The 20,825-nt window shown below is 46.4% G+C and overlaps 1 protein-coding gene across 1 annotated transcript; it reads left to right on the forward strand.

The window, feature by feature from the left end:
• The first annotated feature begins 6,142 nt into the window (after positions 1-6,142).
• Positions 6,143-18,455, forward strand: DNAJB13 (DnaJ heat shock protein family (Hsp40) member B13). The gene is made up of 8 exons (XM_068989310.1): positions 6,143-6,210; positions 10,101-10,204; positions 11,260-11,421; positions 14,575-14,732; positions 15,754-15,867; positions 17,235-17,348; positions 17,632-17,708; positions 18,302-18,455. The coding sequence occupies exons 1-8, from the start codon at positions 6,143-6,145 to the stop codon at positions 18,453-18,455; spliced, it is 951 nt and encodes a 316-aa protein (XP_068845411.1).
• The last annotated feature ends 2,370 nt before the right edge of the window (positions 18,456-20,825 follow it).

Genomic DNA, 20,825 nt, shown 5'->3' on the forward strand with positions numbered 1-20,825 from the left:
TCCTTCCAATGAACACCCAGAACTGATCTCCTTTAGGATGGACTGGTTGGATCTCCTTGCAGTCCGAGTGACTCTCAAGAGTCTTCTCCAAAACCACAGTTCAAAAGCATCAATTCTTCGGCGCTCAGCTTTCTTCACAGTCCAACTCTCACATCCATACATGACCACTGGAAAAACCATACCCTTGACTAGATGGGCCTTGGTTGGCAAAGTAATGTCTCTGCTTTTTTAATATGCTGTCTAGGTTGGTCATAACTTTCCTTCCAAGGAGTAAGCATCTTTTAATTTCATGGCTGCGGTCACCATCTGCAGTGATTTTGGAGCCCCCCAAAATTAGATTCTTTAAGCCTCCATAATTGCATGAGCCAATTCCTTAAAATAAATCTATCTATATGCACACAAACATATCTTATTGGCTCTGTTTCTCTGGAGAACCCTGCTAAGTCACTTCAGTCGTGTCCAACTCTGTGTGACCCCATAGACAGCAGCCCACTAGGCTCCTCTGTCCCTGGGATTCTCCGGGCAAGAATACTAGAGTGGGTTGCCATTTCCTTCTCCAATGCATGAAAGTAAAAAGTGAAAGTGAAGTCGTTCAGTCGTGCCTGACTCAGCGACCCCATGGACTGCAGCCTACCAGGCTCCTCCGTCCATGGGATTTTCCAGGCAAGAGTACTGGAGTGGGTTGCCATTGCCTTCTCTGTGCCCGTCTCCCAGTGGTCCCTATCTCTGATCAAGGCACTGCAAGTCTAGAATGTCTGAAGTCATTCTGACTCCTTTATCTTTTCTTACAATGCACAGCCAATCAGTCATCAAGTACTGTAGATTGTAAGCCCTCCACCTCCTCCACTTGTACTTCCCATGTTCATCCTCACAGACAACAGTCAATCTCTACTTTTGCCTGCAGCTTTAAAATTGCCTCCTAAAATTATCCTGCCACTAGTTGCCCTAATACACCATTATATGGATATACTACAGTGTTTTAATCCACTCATCAGATGATAGACATTTGGGTTGTTTACATTTTTTAGCTATTATGAATAGTGCTGCTGTGAACATATGTTTTTAGTTCTATTGGGTATATACTTAACAGTGGAACTGCTTGGTCATATGGTAACTCGAGGTTTAATGTTTTGAGAAACTGCCAACTATTTTCCAAAGTGGCGGCACCATTTTACATTCCCACCAATGTAAGGGTTCTAATTTTTCCATGTCCTTGCCAACTCTTGTTTTTGTCCATCCTTTTTATTTTAGTCAGATAAAGTTAAGTCAATTAAAATGGTATCTATGAGATTTCTCCACAGCAAATTTTATAAGTATTTGAGGGAGAACTACTTTGAAACTATATAAATATATCCTATTCCTCAACAATCTTGTAAAACTAAAACAACTAGTTTTAGCATTCTTTAATGATTTCTGTCTGAATCAGTTATTCCTGTGATAATTGCCAAATGGTGGTTTTCTAATTCCATTATTCTCTTTACATTTATAATCAGCATGCTACTGTAAGGAAGAACTTTCCCTTCTCCCTGATTTATTTATTCATTCACTCATTCATTTGTCATAGATGTATTATTATAAATAACTCATAGATTGATCTTTTATTCTATAGATTATAATCTGTTATAATTATACTGTAATTATAATCCATTATAATTATACTGTGATTTATTTTGATATTTAGATTGTCCCATTTGGGCCAATGAGGGCTCCTCCAAGCTGTATCTTATGTCCTTTTAACATTTTTCCATCCTTCTTTGAGCTGTTGCACATTCTCTGGCCCCATAAGATAGTCAAGCCTCGAGTTGTGATTTCCCACTCCAGGCCTGGAATCAGTCATTTGTCTAAATAGCTCTGGTTTCTTTTAGTGGATAATTGTATTCAGAAATCAAGATCTGGGCAATAATATGCTCTTTACTCCTGGGGTATGATTGCTTCTAGGCCCTATCAGAAGATAGTACATCTATACACCTGTCTCTACATCCATCATTCTATATATATTAAAAATCATGAGTTCACACTGATGTCACCAGTTCCAATTCAACTCCACCTTCTCTATATATACCGCCTTCCTCCAAAAATGAGAAGCTTGGCTCTCATAATTCTCAGCATATTCACGTTTGCTCAATACCACTGTGAGTAACCAATTTTCCACCCACCCAGGTCATCTCCTTCCCTTTCACCACAGCTCTTGCATAGCTGGTGTTCCTCTAGAGTCTCCTTCTTCCTCTCCATTCAGCTAGTCCCAGATAAAGCAAAGCCTTCCCATAACCCTCTGAGTTTAATAACATTTTTTTTTTTTTTTGGTAATAAGAGTAAAACAGGGAATTCCCTGGCAGTCCAGTGGTTAGAATTTAGTGCTTTCACTGTGGGAGCCCAGGTTTGATCCCTGGTTGTGGAACTAAGATCCCACAAGCTGCATAACCAGAAAAAAAAAAAAGTAAATGGCCAGTACCCAAGAAAAAATGTTCAATATTAGTAGTTAAATAAAAATGCAAATTAAATCCATGAGAAAGCTCAGAAATGCAAAAAATATAAAGAGTAATTCCACATTTTCATTTTACAAGCAGACAATGATGTATATTTGTTTGTATGTATGTTTGTATGTTCATTTTACAAGCAGACAACTATAGCTAAGAAATGATTGTTTTAAGGTCATAAAACCAGTCGCTAACAGGATTTGGCTCTGACTCTGCTGCATCAGAGCTAAGGGAACATCTTCCATGTGATACATGCTTTTGTATAGTTTTATTTAATATTTTCGCACCAACTCAGTGGTGGAAGTAATACTCCCATTTATTCAAGTAAAATTAAACTTGGGGCCACTAAGTACACCTCCTTCAAGTCACACAGATGCCATGTGAGCTCAGCAACATCAAGATATGGTCACTCTGACCACTCAACTCCCCCAACAGCTATCCTTTACATCTTAGATTTCTAGTTGATTTCTCTGTCCTTTGACCCAATTCCAAAAGTGTGTTTTGTCACTTCCAAATATACCTAAAATAGATCTTTTGCCTCAAACAACACGAAAGTTCTATAATACTTTGAGGCAGGCCCTCCTCTGTAGTAGTGTGGCTTCAGAGGACCCAGGAGAGTTCTTTCGGTCATTAGTATCCGAAATGTCATCAGGGAATGATCAAGAATTTCCATCCACAATGAGAGATGAGTTTTAAAATGTAGCACCTCTCTTTCCCTGTATGACTGATATTAGTTCCTTTCTTAATAACACACTTCCCTTTGAGAGGAATAGGAGGCTAAGTATCTAGAGAAATTACTCCTGAGGAAGAAGGAGGAGAAGAGGAAGGGCTGTAGCGAGGTGCTGACTCAGGGACAGACCCATGGAGCCACAGCCGTAGTCCAGATACAAACCATACATTTAGGTGATTTCTGTACTTAACACAGCAGTCACACAGACTTGTGGGAAAACAACAGACTGTTGAATGAATGAATGGTTCTGGAACAATGGGATATCAAAAAGAAAAAACCTACATGGAACCATATATAGAAAAATAAGTTCTAAGTGGATTAAAGATTTAAAAGTCAAATGGACTTTTGGAAGAATATACAGGTGAAGATCTTTTTGACCTTGTATAGGGAATATTTCTTAAACTAGACACAAAAAGTATAACCCAAAAGAAACAGGTTGATAAATTAAAAAAAAAAAAAAACACTAAAAAGACAAGCTCCAAGGTGGAAGGGGTTTGTATTTTATATTATCAACAAAGAAACATAAAGAGTAAAAAATCAATTTTCTAAAAAAAGGGCAGCCCAGAAAGACAATGGACAAAAGATGTAAATAAGCACTTCACAATGAAGAAAAAAATTGGCAATAAAAATGAAAAGACATCCACCAAGAAATGCAAATTAAAATCCACAGTGAGATGCTATTTCACACCTATATCAGCAAACATTTAAAACTTTGACACCAAGAATTGTGAGAATGTGGAGCAAAAAGGAGCGCATATATACTACTACATTGCCATTGTAAATTAGAATCTCCACATCAGAAAACTGACATTATCTTGCAGAGTTGACACACATGCCCAAATATTCAGGATCAGCAGTGAGTACTAAACAGCCACTATGAAGATGTCATACACATGCACCAACATGCCATTTGCAAAGATTATACCATTTCTAGAAAGTTTAAAAATATGAAAAGGTACATATGTTTGGGAAGCATGCAGCAGTATGTGGAGATGGCTTGTGCCAACCTGAGAGGAACTGGTAAGTGCTATAATTCAGGGCGGTTTTTTTTTTTCCCTTCTGGCAAGCCTGTTAACCATTTACCAGTACACCACCAGATACAAGGCATAGTATTGGGTTGGCCAAAAAGTTCACTCTAGTTTTTCTCTTCAATAATTTGGAAAAACCTGAACAGACTTATTGGCCAACTAATAGAGTAAGAGAGTGATAAGTAGGGAGGGGAACACAGGGGCAACTGTCCTTCAATAACAAATGCTCTAATGCTACTCTTGTGCATGCAGACTATTTCATAAGAAAAAAATATCTGGGTTGAAGCCAGGGTCCGCGGTGGGTGTGGTGGGGAGGGTCTGAGCAGAGGTGGCAGCACAGGTGAGTATGAGAGAGAGAATGGTTAGTTGGGCAATTGCTGGTGCTACAGGTGGGTGTGAGAGGTAAGAGCAAGTATGAGGGGGCCGATCACAGAGCGTGTGCCAGGATGAACAGCTTGGATTAACCGGGCAGTCAGTGGAGTGAGGTCTTGGCAGGGTAGAGGTAAGGTGGCAGGACAGGGAGGAAGTCGTGGTGGCCTTGCTGAGAGAAGAAAGCCAAAGCAAGGCCATGGCTAGGAGAAGGACAAGTGGAGCAGGAGCTCGAGAGGTGTCTAGGAGGTAAAATGGTCTGAGCTTGGTGGCTGGGTGTGGGTGACTGAGAGGAAAACGGCACTGCTGCCCTCAAGGAGGTGCAATGGAACTCCCCGCTCTTTAACGGTGGGTTATGTACTCTTCCTTCCAAAGAGTACAAGCCAGAAATGGGTAAACCTGAGAAACACTGCCTCAGCAGGTGATCAAGGAAGGTCAACGTCTTCGGCGATAAGTCGTGATGGTACACACCTTTGACCTGCTGTGATGAGGATAGCACTTTACCCGTGTGGTCTTCCTTCCAAAAGCACCCCAACCCCAGTCTAAATCATAAGAAAATCATCAAACAAATCCAATTGAGGGACATTCCACAAAATTCCTGACCAATGCTCTCAAACTGTCGAAGTCATCAAAAACATGGAACTTTTGAGAAATAGCTGTAAACAAGAGGAGCCTAAGGAAGCATGACAAGTAATTGTAATGTTATTTCCTGGATCAGATCCTGGAACAGGAGAAGAAAAAAAAAGACCCTAGGGTTTTTTCTTTGCTAGGGTGAAAACTAGGAAATGTGAATAAAGTATGGAGTTATGTTATAGATTATGTATGTGCTCAGCCGCTCAGTTATGTCTGACTTTTTGCGACCCCATGGACTGTAACCTACCAGGCTTCTCTGCCCATGTAAATTTTCCAGGCAAGAGTACTGGAGTGGGGTGCCATTTCCTACTCCAGAGGATCTTCCTGACCCAGGGATTGAACCCGCCTCTCTTGTGTCATCTTCGTTTGTGGATGGATTCTTCACCACTGGCGCCACCTGGGAAGCCCCCATAGATTACGTATGGATATGGGTTATTATTTCTGACAAACGTACCATTCTTGTGTAATGTGTTTGTGATAAGGGAAGCCTGGTGTGGGGCATACGAGAATGCTATCTTCACACCTTCTCTGAAAATCTGAAAACATTCTTAAATAAACCCGTGGCTGATTCATGTCAATGTATGGCAAAACCAATACAGTATTTATTGTAAAGCAAAATAAAGTAAAAAAAAAAAATAGCCAAATCTGTTTGCTCTGAAAAAAACTTAATTAAAACAGATTTCTACTCTCCCTAAAAACTCTGGTTTCTTATCAGGCTTACAGAGTCAGTCCTAGTTCTCTCAATCCCTCCTCTACAGGCACAGGTGAGAAGGGGGTTTGCTTAGGAAGGAAGGACTACAACTCCCAGAGTGCCCCTGTGCGGTTGTCAGGAGCAACCAAGGAATGCAGACTAACAGACCTGCCACTGGAGTCAGGACTATCCACCGATTGACAACCAGCCAGCCATGGGCCAGGATTATTACTCTGTGCTCCAGATCACTCGCAATTCAGAAGATGCTCAGATCAAGAATGCGTAAGTTGGGGCAGGAGCAAAGCTTTTGGGTTGTGCTGGGACAGGCCTCACCCTCATCTCTTCCAAACTGAACTTTCCTGCACAGTTTAGGGCAGGCAAGGTAAACCATGTTCCTTCTCTTACTTCTTGCACACCCGCATCCTGGCTTTGGGTTGGGTCAGGGTTCCCAATTCATCATCCGTTACCGTCTATGCCCTGTCTGTTCTCCTGGGTACCATGGTCTTCCTAGCAATAAAGTGAGAACAAAGGAGACTTTACCCTTAATATTGTAGAGACCCACATGATTGCGAACGGGAGAGTGACCTGGCCAGATGTGTTACAAATTTTATTCTGCTGTCACGTGGGGTTTTGGTATTGAATAAATCCCATCTCTGAATAGTTCCATCAAGTCTCGGGGACTTTGTAGTATTTCTGAGAAATCTGGGGCAGGAATCAGAACATTTTTCTGAAAAAATGTTTTTTGGTGAATATTATGTGGGTTCAGTGTGGTCTCAGCATCTGGAGATACTACTGTGAATCAGACGTGCAGCTTAATTTTGTTGATGAATACAGATGTTGAATAAGTCACAGTAAGCTTGATGAATGTTACAAAAGGGGACATACAAGGCATGTGGAAGCTATATTGAAAAGAGAGTGACCCCTTCAGTGGCTGTCACAATAATCAAGGCAAAAAGATGAGGCTTGAAGCAGGGCAGTGAGCTGGAGAGAGAAGAGAGAATGGACTTAGTTATTAATTGGATCATTGTGGGGTAAAGAAAAAGGGAGGAATCTAGGATAATTTCATGGACTACTGACAATAGCTACACTCCATTGAACTGTGCAGATGCTGTTCTGAGAACCTTCTATCATTTCATTTAATCCTCACAACAGCCTGAGTGGCAGGTACCATTATTATCCCAGGACCATTTGCCTAGCAACCGGCAGAGCCAATATTCAGTCACCTTGCCTACTATTGTTGCCTACCATGGATCACATCTACTAAGGGATCTCAGTGAGCTAACTGGAGAGAGTCTACAGTGGTTGAGAAATAAGACACAAACTCATGAATCAATTAGAGAACAATTCAGGATAGTCTGTGATGTCATCCACTGTTCATTTGGTTGGCCAGTGAAATGTGTCTAGGGAAATGTCACAAGGAGAAAGGGCAGTTGGAAAGCAGAAAGATAACCTAAGCATTAGAAGCATTGTTTCCATGGGGAAACAATGGAAACGGTGAGAGACTTTATTTTGGGGGGCTCCCAAATCACTGCAGATGGTGACTACAGCCATGAAATTAAAAGATGCTTGCTCCTTGGAAGGAAACCTATGATCAACCTCGGCAGCATATTAAAAAGCAGAGATATTACTTTTCCAACAAAGGTCCGTCTAGTCAAAGGTATGGTTATTCTAGTGGTCATGTATGGATGTGAGAGTTGGACTATAAAGAAAGCTGAGTGCAGAAGAATTAATGCTTTTGAACTGTGGTTTTGGAGAAGACTCTTGAGAGTCCCTTGGACTGCAAGGAGATACAACCAGTCCATCCTAAATGAAATCAGTCTTGAATATTCATTGGAAGGACTGACGTTGAAGCTGAAACTCCAATACTTTGGCCACCTGATGGGAAGAACTGACTCATTTGAAAAGACCCTGATGCTGGGAAAGATTGAGGGCAGGAAGAGAAGGGGACGACAGAGTATAAGATGGTTGGATAGCATCACCGACTCAATGGACATGAGTTTGGGTGGACTCTGAGAGTTGGTGATGGACAGGGAGGCCTGGCGTGCTTCGGTTCATGGGGTCGCAAAGAGTTGGGCGTGACTGAGCGACTGAATTGAACTGACTGAAGCATTAGAAAGAGTGAGGTCTGAACCTAGGTTCTCTTACCTGTTAGCTGTAGGACCTAGGCAAATTACTTAACCTTTCTGAACCTCAGTCTTCCCATCTCTCATAAAAAAAAAAAAAAGTTGCTGTGGTACTGAAATAGAATTATATGAGATAATGAGATGAAAATGCAGAGCAGTCATTTGCATCTGAAACCATGTCTTATAAAGAGTGATTAAAAAAACAATTTATGTTCTAAATGACAGTTTTTAACTCTCCTTCCCTGAAACAACTCTTAAAGCGTGAATCACTTGTTTGCGACACTCCGTTATGGGAGTACCTAGATTTTGACACACACACACACCCAAAAGACTAAACATATAATGAAGTAAAGTACCAAAGTGATTCATAATCACCCAGCTATTAAGTTCTTATTCATTTTAGGCTGCCACTTCTAGGCTGTGACTTCACCCCTTTCTCTCCCACTCAGGAAAGCAGGTGCCACAAGAATCATCTTAAAATCCCTCAAGTTTATATGAAAAACTGAACTCTTCTCAAACCTCATTACTTTTACTCACTGTTAGAGTTTTATTGCAATTCTCTTACTTAACTACAACCTTTGCAAGTGAGAAGGGCTGATTTGGGACTTTCAGGGAGGCTGTGACAATTGCCTTCAAGTCTTTCAAGGTGGAGCAGATTCTATCTGTAAGGCCCCAGATCAGAACTGTGACCCTTGTGGATGGAGACAGAGTTGCAGAACAGCAGACCCAGCTCAGGAAGAGAAAAGTGTTACTCAAGAGTCAGAGCGGTCCCACAGCAAAAGGGGCTGCCTTGTGGAATGGTGAGTTCATGTCTCTCATTCACTCATTGCACTTGGTGAGAGGCACTGAGGACGCAGAACCAGACACAGCAGCTGGAGGGACTCACTCACAGGCCCATCAAACAGCGGGAGCACTGTGTGCTAAATACCAGCATCAAAGGCACTGGCGCTGCTGGAAAGGAAATCTAATCTAGAATGGAGGCTGTAGTCAGGGAAGGCATCCTTGAGGAGTGGACCCCTGAGTTGAATGTGGAAAGATGAATAAATATTTGCCAGGAGGAGATGAAGGAGGCTGAAGAGGGTTGATCATTCCGGGTAAAAGCAGGAGAGTGTTGAAGGCATGAGCAGTCCAGCGTGCAGAGTGCGGAGCCTGGAGAGAAGAACCAGAGAGGCTGTGGCAGCAAGGAAGGGGAGTGAGTGAGAAGGGCGGAGTGAGAAGGAGGAGTCGAATCTTAGAGACATTTGGGTTTTACACTAAATTCAAAGGGCGGGGATTTCCTTGGTGACCTAGTGATTAGGATTCATCGCTTTCATTGCCATGGGCTGGGTTTAATCCCTGGTCTGTGTGGTATGGCCAGAAAATTTTTTTTTAAGTTTTTATGGGACTTCTCTAGTGGTCCAGTGGCTAAGACTCCACACTTCTAATGCAGGGGGCCCAGGTTTGATCCCTGGTCAGGGAACTAGATCCTACATGTTGCAACTGAGAGTTTGAAAGCATCATTTAAAAGATCTCAAATGCCGAAATGAAGATTAAAGATTTCTCATGCCAGTACAGCCAGATAAATATTTTAAAAAATGTTTTTGTTGTTTTAAAAAGAGAGAAACTCCGGAGCTGCATGAGATTTGAATCCTGACTCCTTGAAGGAAAAAAAAAAGACAAAGGAGGAACCAGTGAAGGGTTCAGGCAGGAGAGTGACTTGGTCAGGGAGCATCTTAAAAGGGCAAGTTAACAAAAAAGAGAGAAATCAAACTGGCGGCAGCACACAGAATAAACTGGAGTCGGGGGCGGGTGGGGGTGGGGGGGACTGGAAATAGGAAGACACGGTTCTGCAATAGTTGTGGAAATGAAGAGGCAAAAAGAAAACATTATCTAGAACGAAAAGCCAGTGTGAGTTTTCATTGGAACAGGGGTGTAAGGGTCAAAGGAAAACTTGGAGCCAAAGATACTCAGCTTTTCCACTTCAGGTCCTGTACAAATGGCAGGCAGCTGACAGCAGAGCCAGCTCTGAGCCTTGGACTGTGCCTCAAGGTATTAATCCTTCTTCTCTAGGTACCGGAAACTTGCCCTTAAGAACCACCCGCTGAGATCCATTGAGCCAGGTGCAGTGGAGACATTCAGGCAAATAGCAGAGGCCTACGATGTGCTGAGTGACCGTGAGTGACTGGGGCTGAGCGTGAGGGTGGCTCCTCTGCAAACCGGCCCCCCGCCCCGCCCCCCGGCCATCTCCTTCAATGTCATTCCTCACTCAGAAGAGTGTCAGGCTTTCTGAGGGGGCCCAATGGACAGCAAGCATTCCTCTTCCCGGCCCAGAATCTAAGCAAAGTAGACACAAGCTAAGGTGGAGGATATGGTGCAGAGAGCCCCCAGATTAGGTTGACCTGCTTCCCGAGTCTCAGCAGTGCAGGGCCCGGGGCAGGGGCTCCCCAACACCCCCCAGGCCTCACCTGTCCCCTGCAGGGATGCAAAGTGAGATCCTTGCTGCCCAGGGAAGAAGGCTAAGGCTGAGGCAGACACACCCAGTTATTCCCAGAGTACCAAGAGGCCAAATCTCTCTCTCCCTGAGGACAGCATAAGTACCAAGGGACAGAGAGAGGTCTGTGATTGGGAAATCTCTCTCTGCTGTGGCAACCTGAAGCCTGGGGAAAGAGATCCTCGCCTCTGTGGGGTGCAGTGCCCACGTGGGTTCCCTAAACACTGTCCTGGAGGCTGTGTGGATACTGTGCAGGAGAGTGGCCAGATCACTAAAGTTTCCCCAGCCCCAGGTTTTCAGGACTTTGGACTCTTAGGATTTCCAAGCTCTAGAATTTGGCAGCTCTTGACTTCTTATATCCTACAGGCTCAAGGCACTAGGACTGTATTTACCCACATAAGACAGTAGCTGTAATGGCTGAGTTAAACCAAACGCCAGCTCAATAGCCCGACCCTCAGTCTCCCGGTTTCTTCTCCAATCCCCAACCCTCCCCAGCAAGTTTTAGTTTTTCTCATCTCTCCTCTGGGCTATGGGGCCATACGTAGGTCCACCCAGGGTGAAATTAAATCCCTAACTTCTAGTGTCTCCCTCTAAAGACTTCCAGACCATGGCCACTTTAGAAAATAAGGCTGTTTTCACCCTGCTTCTTCCTCTCTGCCCCATATCCTCTGGCTTCCCTGCCCTCCAGCTCTCTTAGCCCCCATGCTGGCCCCTTCTCAAGGTGACGCATATCCACAGCTGTGAAAAGAGGCATCTATGACAAGTTTGGAGAGGAGGGTCTGAAGGGCGGAATTCCTCTGGAGTTTGGATCGCAGACCCCATGGACAACTGGTTACGTCTTCCATGGCAACCCAGAAAAGGTTTTCCATGAGTTCTTTGGAGGAGATAACCCCTTTAACGGTAAGAGGCCCTGCCTGCCCCTCTGCCTTACTAGGGAAGGATATAGCTGTAGAAGATGCTTTTCTTTGAGTAGTTTTGTTTACTTTAAGAAATATATATATAGTGTGTGTGCGTGCTCATCCATGCTCAGTCGCTAAGTTGTGTCCAACCGCGACCCTGTGGACTGTAGCCTACCAGGCTTCTATGTCCACAGGATTTCCCAGGCAAGAATACTGGCGTGGGTTGCCATTTCCTTCTCCAGGGGATCTTCCTGATCCAGGGATCAAACTCACACCTCCTGTTGTCTCCTGTATTGGCAGGTGGATTCTTTATCACTGCTGCTGCTGCTAAGTCACTTCAGTCATGTCCGACTCTGTGCGACCCCATAGACAGCAGCCCACCAGGCTCCCCTGTCCCTGGGATTCTCCAGGCAAGAACACTGGAGTGGGTTGCCATTTCCTTCCCCAATGCATGAAAGTGAAAGGTGAAAGTGAAGACGCTCAGTCGTGTCCAACTCTTAGGGACCCCATAGACTGAAGCCTACCAGGCTCCTCCATCCATGGGATTTTCCAGGCAAGAGTACTGGAGTGGGGTGCCATTGCCTTCTCCACTTTATTACTGAGCCACCTGGAAAGCCCCATATATATATATATTTTAAAAACCCTATTTATTGAAAAAGAAATAAATTTCAGCCCTCCATTCCTTCCCCCAGAAGTAGCCACTCACTGTTACAGTTTATGTATCCTTCTAGAAATATTCTGTGCATTTATGAGTTTAGATTTATTTTCACATAGCCTTTCATCTTGTTAAGGAAATGGGACCACACTGTTTACACTGATTTTTTTCACTTATATCTTAGAGATTCTCTTATTATACATTATATTACATACAGATCTACCTTATTTATTGTAATAGTTGCATATAAGATTCCATCGTACAGCACAGAGCTAGCTGGGCAGGGGTAGAAGAAGTTGAGGAAAGAGGAGTTTGGGGACAGATTGGTGACCTCTCTAACTGGTTAGTGATTAACCCTGCCTCTCCCGGATCTCAGCTGCTGACTTTATAGGAACTTGAGTCTGAGATCTGTAGTGGTCTTGAGCTGGGCTGAACCGTGAGGAGAAATGAAGTCTGGGGGAGGGTAGGGAGGACTGCATGCTGTGACCTGTCTTCCACGGAAGCTAACAGGTCATTTCTGGCTCTACCAACCACTGCCACCAGAGGACACTCCTCCCACTCCTGAGGCAGCCAGAGTGGAGGAGCACTTGCCCAGAGTTGGGGGAGGGGAGGGGGGGATGGGAGGTAGGGAAGTGTGGGTGAAGGGAGTCTAAAGAGGAGGATGAAGCGGTGGAGAGCCTCAAGAGATGGTTATCTTTGGATCTGCAATTGAGGATTTACTGAGTCCAAGCTTGTACTGCTCACTGCAGGACAGGCCAATAAATTAACAGATGGGTTGTAAGGTCAAGGAATAGCAACTTTATTTGCAAAGTCAGGAGACCAGGAAGATGGTGGGACCCATTGTGCCAAAGAACCATCTTGCCCGAGTTAGAATTCAGCCTTCCTTTAAACTAGAAGGGGAGGGGTAAAGTCAAACATGACTGTGTCAAAGCCTCTGACTGTGTGGATCAAACAAACTGGAAAATTCTGAAGCAGATGGGAGTACCAGACCACCTGACCTGCCTCTTGAGAAACCTTTATGCGGGTCAGGAAGCAACAGTTAGAACTGGACATGGAACAACAGACTGGTTCCAAATAGGAAAAGGAGTACATCAAGGCTGTATATTGTCACCCTGGTTATTTAAGTTTTATGCAGAGTACATCATGAGAAATGCCACAAGAAGCACAAGCTGGAATCAAGATTGCCAGGAGAAATATCAGTAACCTCAGATATGCAGATGACACCACCCTTATGGCAGAAAGTAAAGAAGAACTAAAGAGCCTCTTGATGAAAGTGAAAGAAGAGAGTGGAAAAGTTGGCTTAAAGCTCAACATTCAAAAAACTAAGATCATGGCATCCAGTCCCACCACTTCATCAAAAATAGGTGGGGAAACAGTGGAAACAGTGGCTGACTTTATTTTTCTGGGCTCCAAAATCACTGTAGATGGTGACTGCAGCCATGAAATTAAAAGACGCTTACTCCTTGGAAGGAAAGTTATGACCAACTTAGCATATTAAAAAGCAGAGACATTACTTTGTCAACAAAGGTCCATCTAGTCAAAGGTATGGTTTTTCACTGGTCATGTATGGATGTGAAAGTTGGACAACAAAGGAAGCTGAGCACCAAAGAATTGATGCTTTTGAACTATGGTGTTGGAGAAAACTCTTGAGAGTCACTTGGACTGCAAGGAGATCCAACCAGTCCATCCTAAAGGAGATCAGTCCTGGGTGTTCATTGGAAGGACTGATGTTGAAGCTGAAACTCCAATACCTTGGCCACCTGATGAGAAGAGCTGATGCTGGGAAAGATTGGGGGCAGGAGGAGAAGGGGACGACAGAGGATGAGATGGTTGGATGGCATCACTGACTCAGTGGACATGAGTCTGGGTAAACTCTGGGAGTTGGTGATGGACAGGGAGGCCTGGCGTGCTGCAGTTCACAGGGTGGCAAAGAGTCAGACATGACTGAGCGACTGAACTGAACTGAAAGTCAAACATCTCCTAGTTTCACTCAGCCTTGGGAGAGGATGTATTCATTTCTTCCTCCCTTCAGGCATTCATAGGTGAGCCTGGTCACCATGTCTCCTGTAAGCGGAGCAAAGGCATTTTAGCTTAATGTTCATCACAGGGGAGGCGGGGTTCCCAGTTGTTTAGTTGCTAAGTTGTATCCGACTCTTTGCAACCCCATGGACTGTAGCCCACCAGGCTCCGCTGTCTGTGGGATTTCCCAGGCAAGAATACTAAAGTGGGTAGCCATTTCCTTTTCCCAGAGATGGGCCTTTACGTATAATTTAAGCGTATAAGCAATATCCCTTTAGTGATTACCTTGTAATAGAATACAAAGGTGCTTCCCTATTACAAGGGCAGCACACTGGCCTGGCCAAACAGGCCTCAAGTCTGTGAGGTGGGAATGGGGGGCTAGGTGTTACACTTGGGGACTGAAGAGGTGAGGGACAGTCTGTGAATCTGAGTTTCTGGACATAATTTCTCTTACTCTTCACCTCTCCCCACCTCCTGCAGAGTTTTTTGATCCAGAAGGAAATGAGGTAGACTTTAAATTTGGGGGGCTCCGGGGCCGAGGGGTCAAGAAACAGGATCCTCCAATTGAACGAGACCTCTACCTGTCCCTGGAGGACCTATTTTTTGGCTGCACCAAGAAAATTAAGATCTCCCGAAGGGTGAGTACTTAGGAGCCATCTTCTATCCCCTCCAACCCTACTGGTCACCTCCTCCCTGATCCTAAGTGGAGACCTCAGCTATGGTCTCACAGAAGCATAGAATCTTAGATTTGGAGCCCTAGAATGGTCGAATTATAGAATCTGAAGTTTGGAAGGGACAGTTGAGGGTTTTAGCATGGCTCTTTCCACCTGTAGGAATCCCCTCTGGGGACCAACTCTTTCCCTTCTCAGCTCAGCCCCATCCCTGAGGGAAGTGGGAAGGCTCTGGATGGGAGGAGTCTCCTGTGAATTCTGCCTTCTGGGTGTTTCCTGACAGTCCCCTGCAGGTTTCTTCTGGGTGTTCGCCTCAGGAGTAAGAAGGAGCCATGTGGGCATGGAGGGTGGGCCACGGCATGTTTCCGAAGGGGACTGGTTGAAGAAGACCCTCAGTGCCTCAGGTCCCAGACCCCATCCTGGCCCTGTCCCTTGGTCCAGCCCTGTGCTAGGCACCCAAGCAAGACCCCTCACACATCTGCCCAGCAGAGGAGATGCCAGCCGCAGCCATGCTTTCCATGGAGGGAGGGCACCCAACTGGGCATGTGATTGGGAAATAGATGGATGATAGAGGAATGCTTTGGCAGAGGCCAAGACATGTTGCCCTCCGTTTTTTTCCCTTTGGGATTAAGAGATCTGCCAGAGGCTCCAGGTCAGAGCCTCTGGGATGGGAGAGCAAGTGAGTGCGTGTTCACCATGTGTCTGTCAGTCACTAAGACCATGTAATTTCTAGGGCTGGAGTTGTGACCTTGATCGACTCATGGGGAATGCTTGGCACCTCAGGCCCCAACCCTATGACATATCCTGCCATCCTGGAATCATAAGTTCTTGATTCCAGTGGAATACGATGGGAGTAGGGATGGCTCAGACAGGTTCTCCCAGTGCTGGAGGACTGAGCTGCGCACAGATCCCATGGAGCACCTTTCATGTGTGTTAAAGCCAGCTGGGAAATCCTGAGCCTACCTCCTTCCCCATCATCTCGCTACAGGTGCTGAACGAGGATGGGTACTCCTCTACCATCAAAGACAAGATCCTCACTATCGATGTAAAGCCTGGTTGGAGGCAGGGCACACGTATCACCTTTGAGAAGGAAGGGGACCAGGTGAGGGTTGGGAAAGCTGTCTAAGGTCAGTTACCTGGGTTCGTGTGATGGGAAGACTGAGGAGGAAGGAGGCCCCTGGGAGCCCTTATCTGGAAGGGAGACCAGTCTGCAGGGGAGATGAGCTGATCCCTATTGCCCCTTCTGAGGGACAGAGCCTCCCACAGTGCCTTGGTGAGTGGGTCACCCAGGACTTCTCCTCATTTTGCAGAGTGAGAAACAGGCCCAGAGAGAGAAGGGACTTGCTCAGGGCAAGAGCACCAGAGCTTAAAGAAGATCCCAGTCCTAACATCAATGCTCTGATTTTCTTTTCAAAAAATTATTTACTTATTTGGCTGTGCCAGGTCTTAGTTGCAGCATGTGGGATCTAGTTCCCTGAGCAAGAATCAAACCCATGACCCTGCATCGGGAATGTGGAATCTTGGACATTGGACCGTAGGGAAGTACCCTTCCTGATTTCCTTGTGTGTTTCTCTGAGTAAAGCCCAACTGCAGGAGCTACTCAGAAGCCATTTATTTATAATACTTTTAAATTACTTATTTAAATAAAAATATAAAATTATTGTCCAAAGCGTGCTGATTCCTCAAATTCTGAAAAGAGAAGGAATGATGGTATCTTTGGAGCCAGAGAGATGAATTCCTCTGCCCATATCTCTTGCCTCTTTCTCACTTATGAAACACCTACTTCTGAAAACCCACTTCAAGACCTACCTCTAGGACTTCCCTAGTGGTCTAGTGGCTAGTACTCTGCATTCCCAGTGCAAGGGGTCCAGGTTCCATCCCTGGTCAGGGAAATAGATTCCACATGTCACAAAACCAAGACCCATCACAGCCAAATAAATTAAATTAAATTAAAAAAAACCCACCCAGTTCTAAAGCTCCCCTCTGCAGGCAGCCTTCCCTGACCTCTCTCTGAGCTGCCACCGCTGGGTTCCCTTTATCTCAGTCTTGAGGATTCACTGTGTCCCTGCTTCCCCCAGACTGGAAGCCCTGGTGGGTAGGGGCCAGTCTGATTCCTCTGTCCCTCTGTCGAACTCCCACAGGAGTTCCAGCAGACTTCTGGGGCTTAATGAAGCTTGGCAGGACAGTCTTGCAGGCAGTACTCTGACCCCAACCCAGTATGCTGCCCTCCAGCTGTGTTGATCTACTTGGGCTGCAGAGTAATGGCAAGGGGAGGGTGATGGGCAGGGAGTGGGTGTGTGCAGTCATTGGGGTAGGTTTCTTTCTAAGGCCAAAATGGAAAGGCCCTTCCAGAAAAACTGGTCTAATCTCCTTGTTGTTCAGATGAAGATTTGGAGACAATAGAGAAAGGAACTTGGCCAAGGTCCACAGCCAATTAGTCCTTGTCACCCCTTGGCCTCCCCTGCCCAGGGTCCCAACATCATCCCAGCCGACATCATCTTCATTGTAAAAGAGAAGCTACACCCTCGCTTCCGCAGGGAGAATGACAACCTGTTTTTTGTGAACTCCATCCCCTTGGGCAAGGTGAGTGGGCACAGTGGAGGAGCAAAGGGTGGGCAGATCACCTGGGCTCCACCAACCCCTTTACCGCCCTCTATCATAACATATATCAATGTCACTCTTTTCTCCCAGACTGTGAACTCCTGAAGGCAGGTAATTGCTCAGCTCACTCACCTGTTAGTCCTTGAACATCCTTTTGTCTCCTTGAGATCCAGCTTAGAGCCTGGCATCAGATAGTCTCATAAAGTACCTTCAAAACAAAATGGACATAGGGACCACTCCCACTTTTGGCCTTCATGCCCCCTAGGCTCTGACCTGCTGCACCGTAGAGGTGAAGACCCTAGATGACCGTCTGCTCAACATCCCCATCAATGACATAGTCCAGTGAGTCCATTTACTTGGGCCCCAATAGACGGGAGAAGGGCTTCCTGGTCCTTAGAGGCTTGCCTGGAACAGTTGTTCAGGTGGCACCCAGTTCAAGGGGGTGAGAGGGATCAAAATCCAGCCCCCATTCTGGCCAAGCTGTGGGCTGCATTCATTTGACAAATGGAGTGCCTTTTTTTACTTGTATGAAGTCATCGTGGAGGCTAGAGGGCCCCATTGTTAGGAAATCCCTGTTGTCTTCATCCTCTAGAATTTCCAGAACTCTAAGCTGCATCCCCCAAGCCCCTTCCCCAGTCCTCTGTGTGGGAAGCTTGGCAACCAAGCACTCCCCACTCCAACCCAGGGTCTGCTCACTTTCCTTCCCTCCTTGTCCTGGTTTCCATCTAAATGAGATTCCTGGAATCCTCTGGAATCAGAGACTCAGTGTAAATGGATTTCCAGGGAGCAAGCTGTCTGGAACAAGCCAGTCTCCTCTCCCCTGCCACTGGTTCTAGAAGCTGGTGACTGCTGCCTGCCTGAGGTTATGTGAGCAGGGGCAGATGTCTGGCTCTCGTGCCCTCTGAGTTCCCTTCTTTCATCCTCCCCTATCTCAGCCCCAAGTACTTCAAGAAGGTGCCAGGGGAGGGGATGCCACTGCCGGAGGACCCCACCAAGAAGGGGAACCTCTTCATTTACTTCGACATCCAGTTCCCCACCCGCCTCACACCCCAGAAGAAGCAGATGCTGCGCCAGGCGTTGCTGACATAACGTTATTTGTAACTCGGGTGGGTTGGAGGCTGAGCAGGGGGAGGGGAAGGTGAGCGGGGCCTGACCCCACCCCTACCCAGCCTCAGGGTGTGCAGGGGAGCCTGCCCACTGCGCAGACAGGACATGAGGACTGGATGGCATGGGACTTTTGAACTGACACAATAAAGTTTTATTTCCTATCCTCCAGCTACACCCAGCAGAGTTATGCGTTAAATGGAGAAGAGCTTTATACAGCCCTTCTCGTGGAGCAGAGGCAAGGGCGGGGCCCAAGAAATTGAGGAGCTGGGACCCCATCCTATGTGAGCCTGGCCAGGTCTCTGAGGGTTCAGAGCCTCTGTGCTCCCACCTTGATAGTGAGGTGCAGTGAGGCATCATCTCTGAGGGTCCCCAGATCTATATCTCATGACACAAGCTCTCTGGAAGGGCAGTCTCTAGTGTGATATAGTCACAGTGTACTCAGGAAAACTGAAGCAGAGAGCAAAACACTTGTCCCAGGTCACACAGGGCTCAGTGGCAAAGCTACGTCAGAACCTTGAAGGCCACTTCTCACAACTTCACTCTGCTTAGAGGCAGCGCAAAGGACACAGTGCCAGAAATGGCTTAGGTTTCTGCCTTGCCAGTCTCCATGGCTGGTTCTGTGCGGTGGGTCCTGAGCTAGAACTAGGCAGGTTCTTAGAACTGGGCTCTGCTTCTAATCCTGCCCCCGCCCCTTTGGACATTATTATCCATCTTGCTGGTAAAGCAGAACCCATAACCCTCCTCAGGCTGCTCACTGATGTGAAGGTGCTTGGTGAACTCATGGCATAGGTATCCGGGTTACAGCATTGCTGCCAGTATGGCCTATGGGAGTGCCAGCTTCCAGGCCCACCTGGGCTTGTGCAGACCACACCTGCTTCCCCAGTCTGCCTTCTGTGCCAGGGGAGGCACCCCTCACTGAAGTCTGGGCTTGGGCTAGGAGAGTTTCAAGCTTATGACAGAGAGGGTGGCCACTTACATGGAATGACTTAAGAGACACCAGAGGGAATTCCCTGGTGGCCCAGCAGTTAGGACTCTCTGCTTTCCCTGTCAAGAGTGAGGGTTCAATCCCTGGTTGGGGGACTAAGATCCCATAAGCCTCGCAGTGCAGCCCCTCCCCCCCCCCCAAAAAAAAAGAGGTGGGCCAAAAGAGGGCCCCGTAGAATAGATATTGCTTCGATTCCACCATTCAAAATATCATATTAGCTTAAGCCATTTCAAACCATCAGGGAGAAAGCCGCAGACCTTGAGATGTAGAATCTGACCCACGGTTCATTAAATAATGTGGGCTTTGGAGTTAGGTACACCCCCAGGAGTTCTTGCCAGCTGTGTGCCTTTGAGCAAATCGCTTCACCTCTTTGAAGCTGTTTATAATCCCTATCTTGCAGGCCAAGGATTCCACACCTTACTTCTGAGCTGAAGTCTTATAGTCCCCAAGGACAGGGTTAGGTTATGAGTGGAAACCAGAGGAGTGGAGCAGACTCTGCCGTGAGGCAGGACCTAGGTGGAGAGGTGGTACTAGGTGCCCTGGTTTGACAGTGAGTGGGTGAGGACCTGCCCGGTGAAACTCTGGCAGTCTAGCTCTCCTCTAGGCCAGCAGCAAGGCCTGCTCCTAATCTCTGCCTCGTGGTGATTCTCAGGGAAGCCTGGTTTCAGGCCTGATGAGAGCCGTTTAGGAGATTGTTATTAGGTCAGTGCGGTCTTCAGTGCTGCGTGTCTGGTGCAGGCAGTGAGGGAGGAGTTACTGCGGCCTACTGGTATGCTGGTCAGTGTTCCTACAACCTCTCCCAGCTCCTGTCTCAGGATCATTCCTAGAACAATGAAGTCTGGTGGTCTCATGCCCAAGCGAGTGTCTGAAACACAAGACTGTTCCATGAGCCAGCTGACAAACACGCCTGGGGCAACAAACTGCCCCTCGGTTTCCTCTGGTGCAAAACAGTGAATAGCCTGTTTCACAGGATTAATGTGAGAATTAGGGTGCATTAAGCACATTGACTGGATCCCCTGTTTAGGCTGACCCCTTGCCACCCTGGCTTGATTCATGACACCCAACCTTGTTCCTCCTGGGTACTGAGACCTCAGCTCAAGTGAGGAATCCTGGGCCCTCTTTCCTTCTCCACAACCCTAATATGTGGGACCCCTTGCCTGAGCACTGAAGGGCCCAGCCTCCAACTCTGACTAGTGGGGAAGGCCTGGTAGCACCAGCTGGCTGAAGCAGGAAGGTCTCTGGGCCTGGCTCCACAGCCACCTAACAGGACTCCTGAAGGACCCCAGCACCAGCTCCCCAGCACTGGTACACAGGGGGAGGGAGGAATCTGGTTCCCAGACTCAGTTCAGCTGCAGATCTCCTATGTG

This window comes from Capricornis sumatraensis, chromosome 16, assembly GCF_032405125.1.
Source record: "Capricornis sumatraensis isolate serow.1 chromosome 16, serow.2, whole genome shotgun sequence".
NCBI classification, from domain to species: Eukaryota; Metazoa; Chordata; class Mammalia; order Artiodactyla; family Bovidae; genus Capricornis; species Capricornis sumatraensis.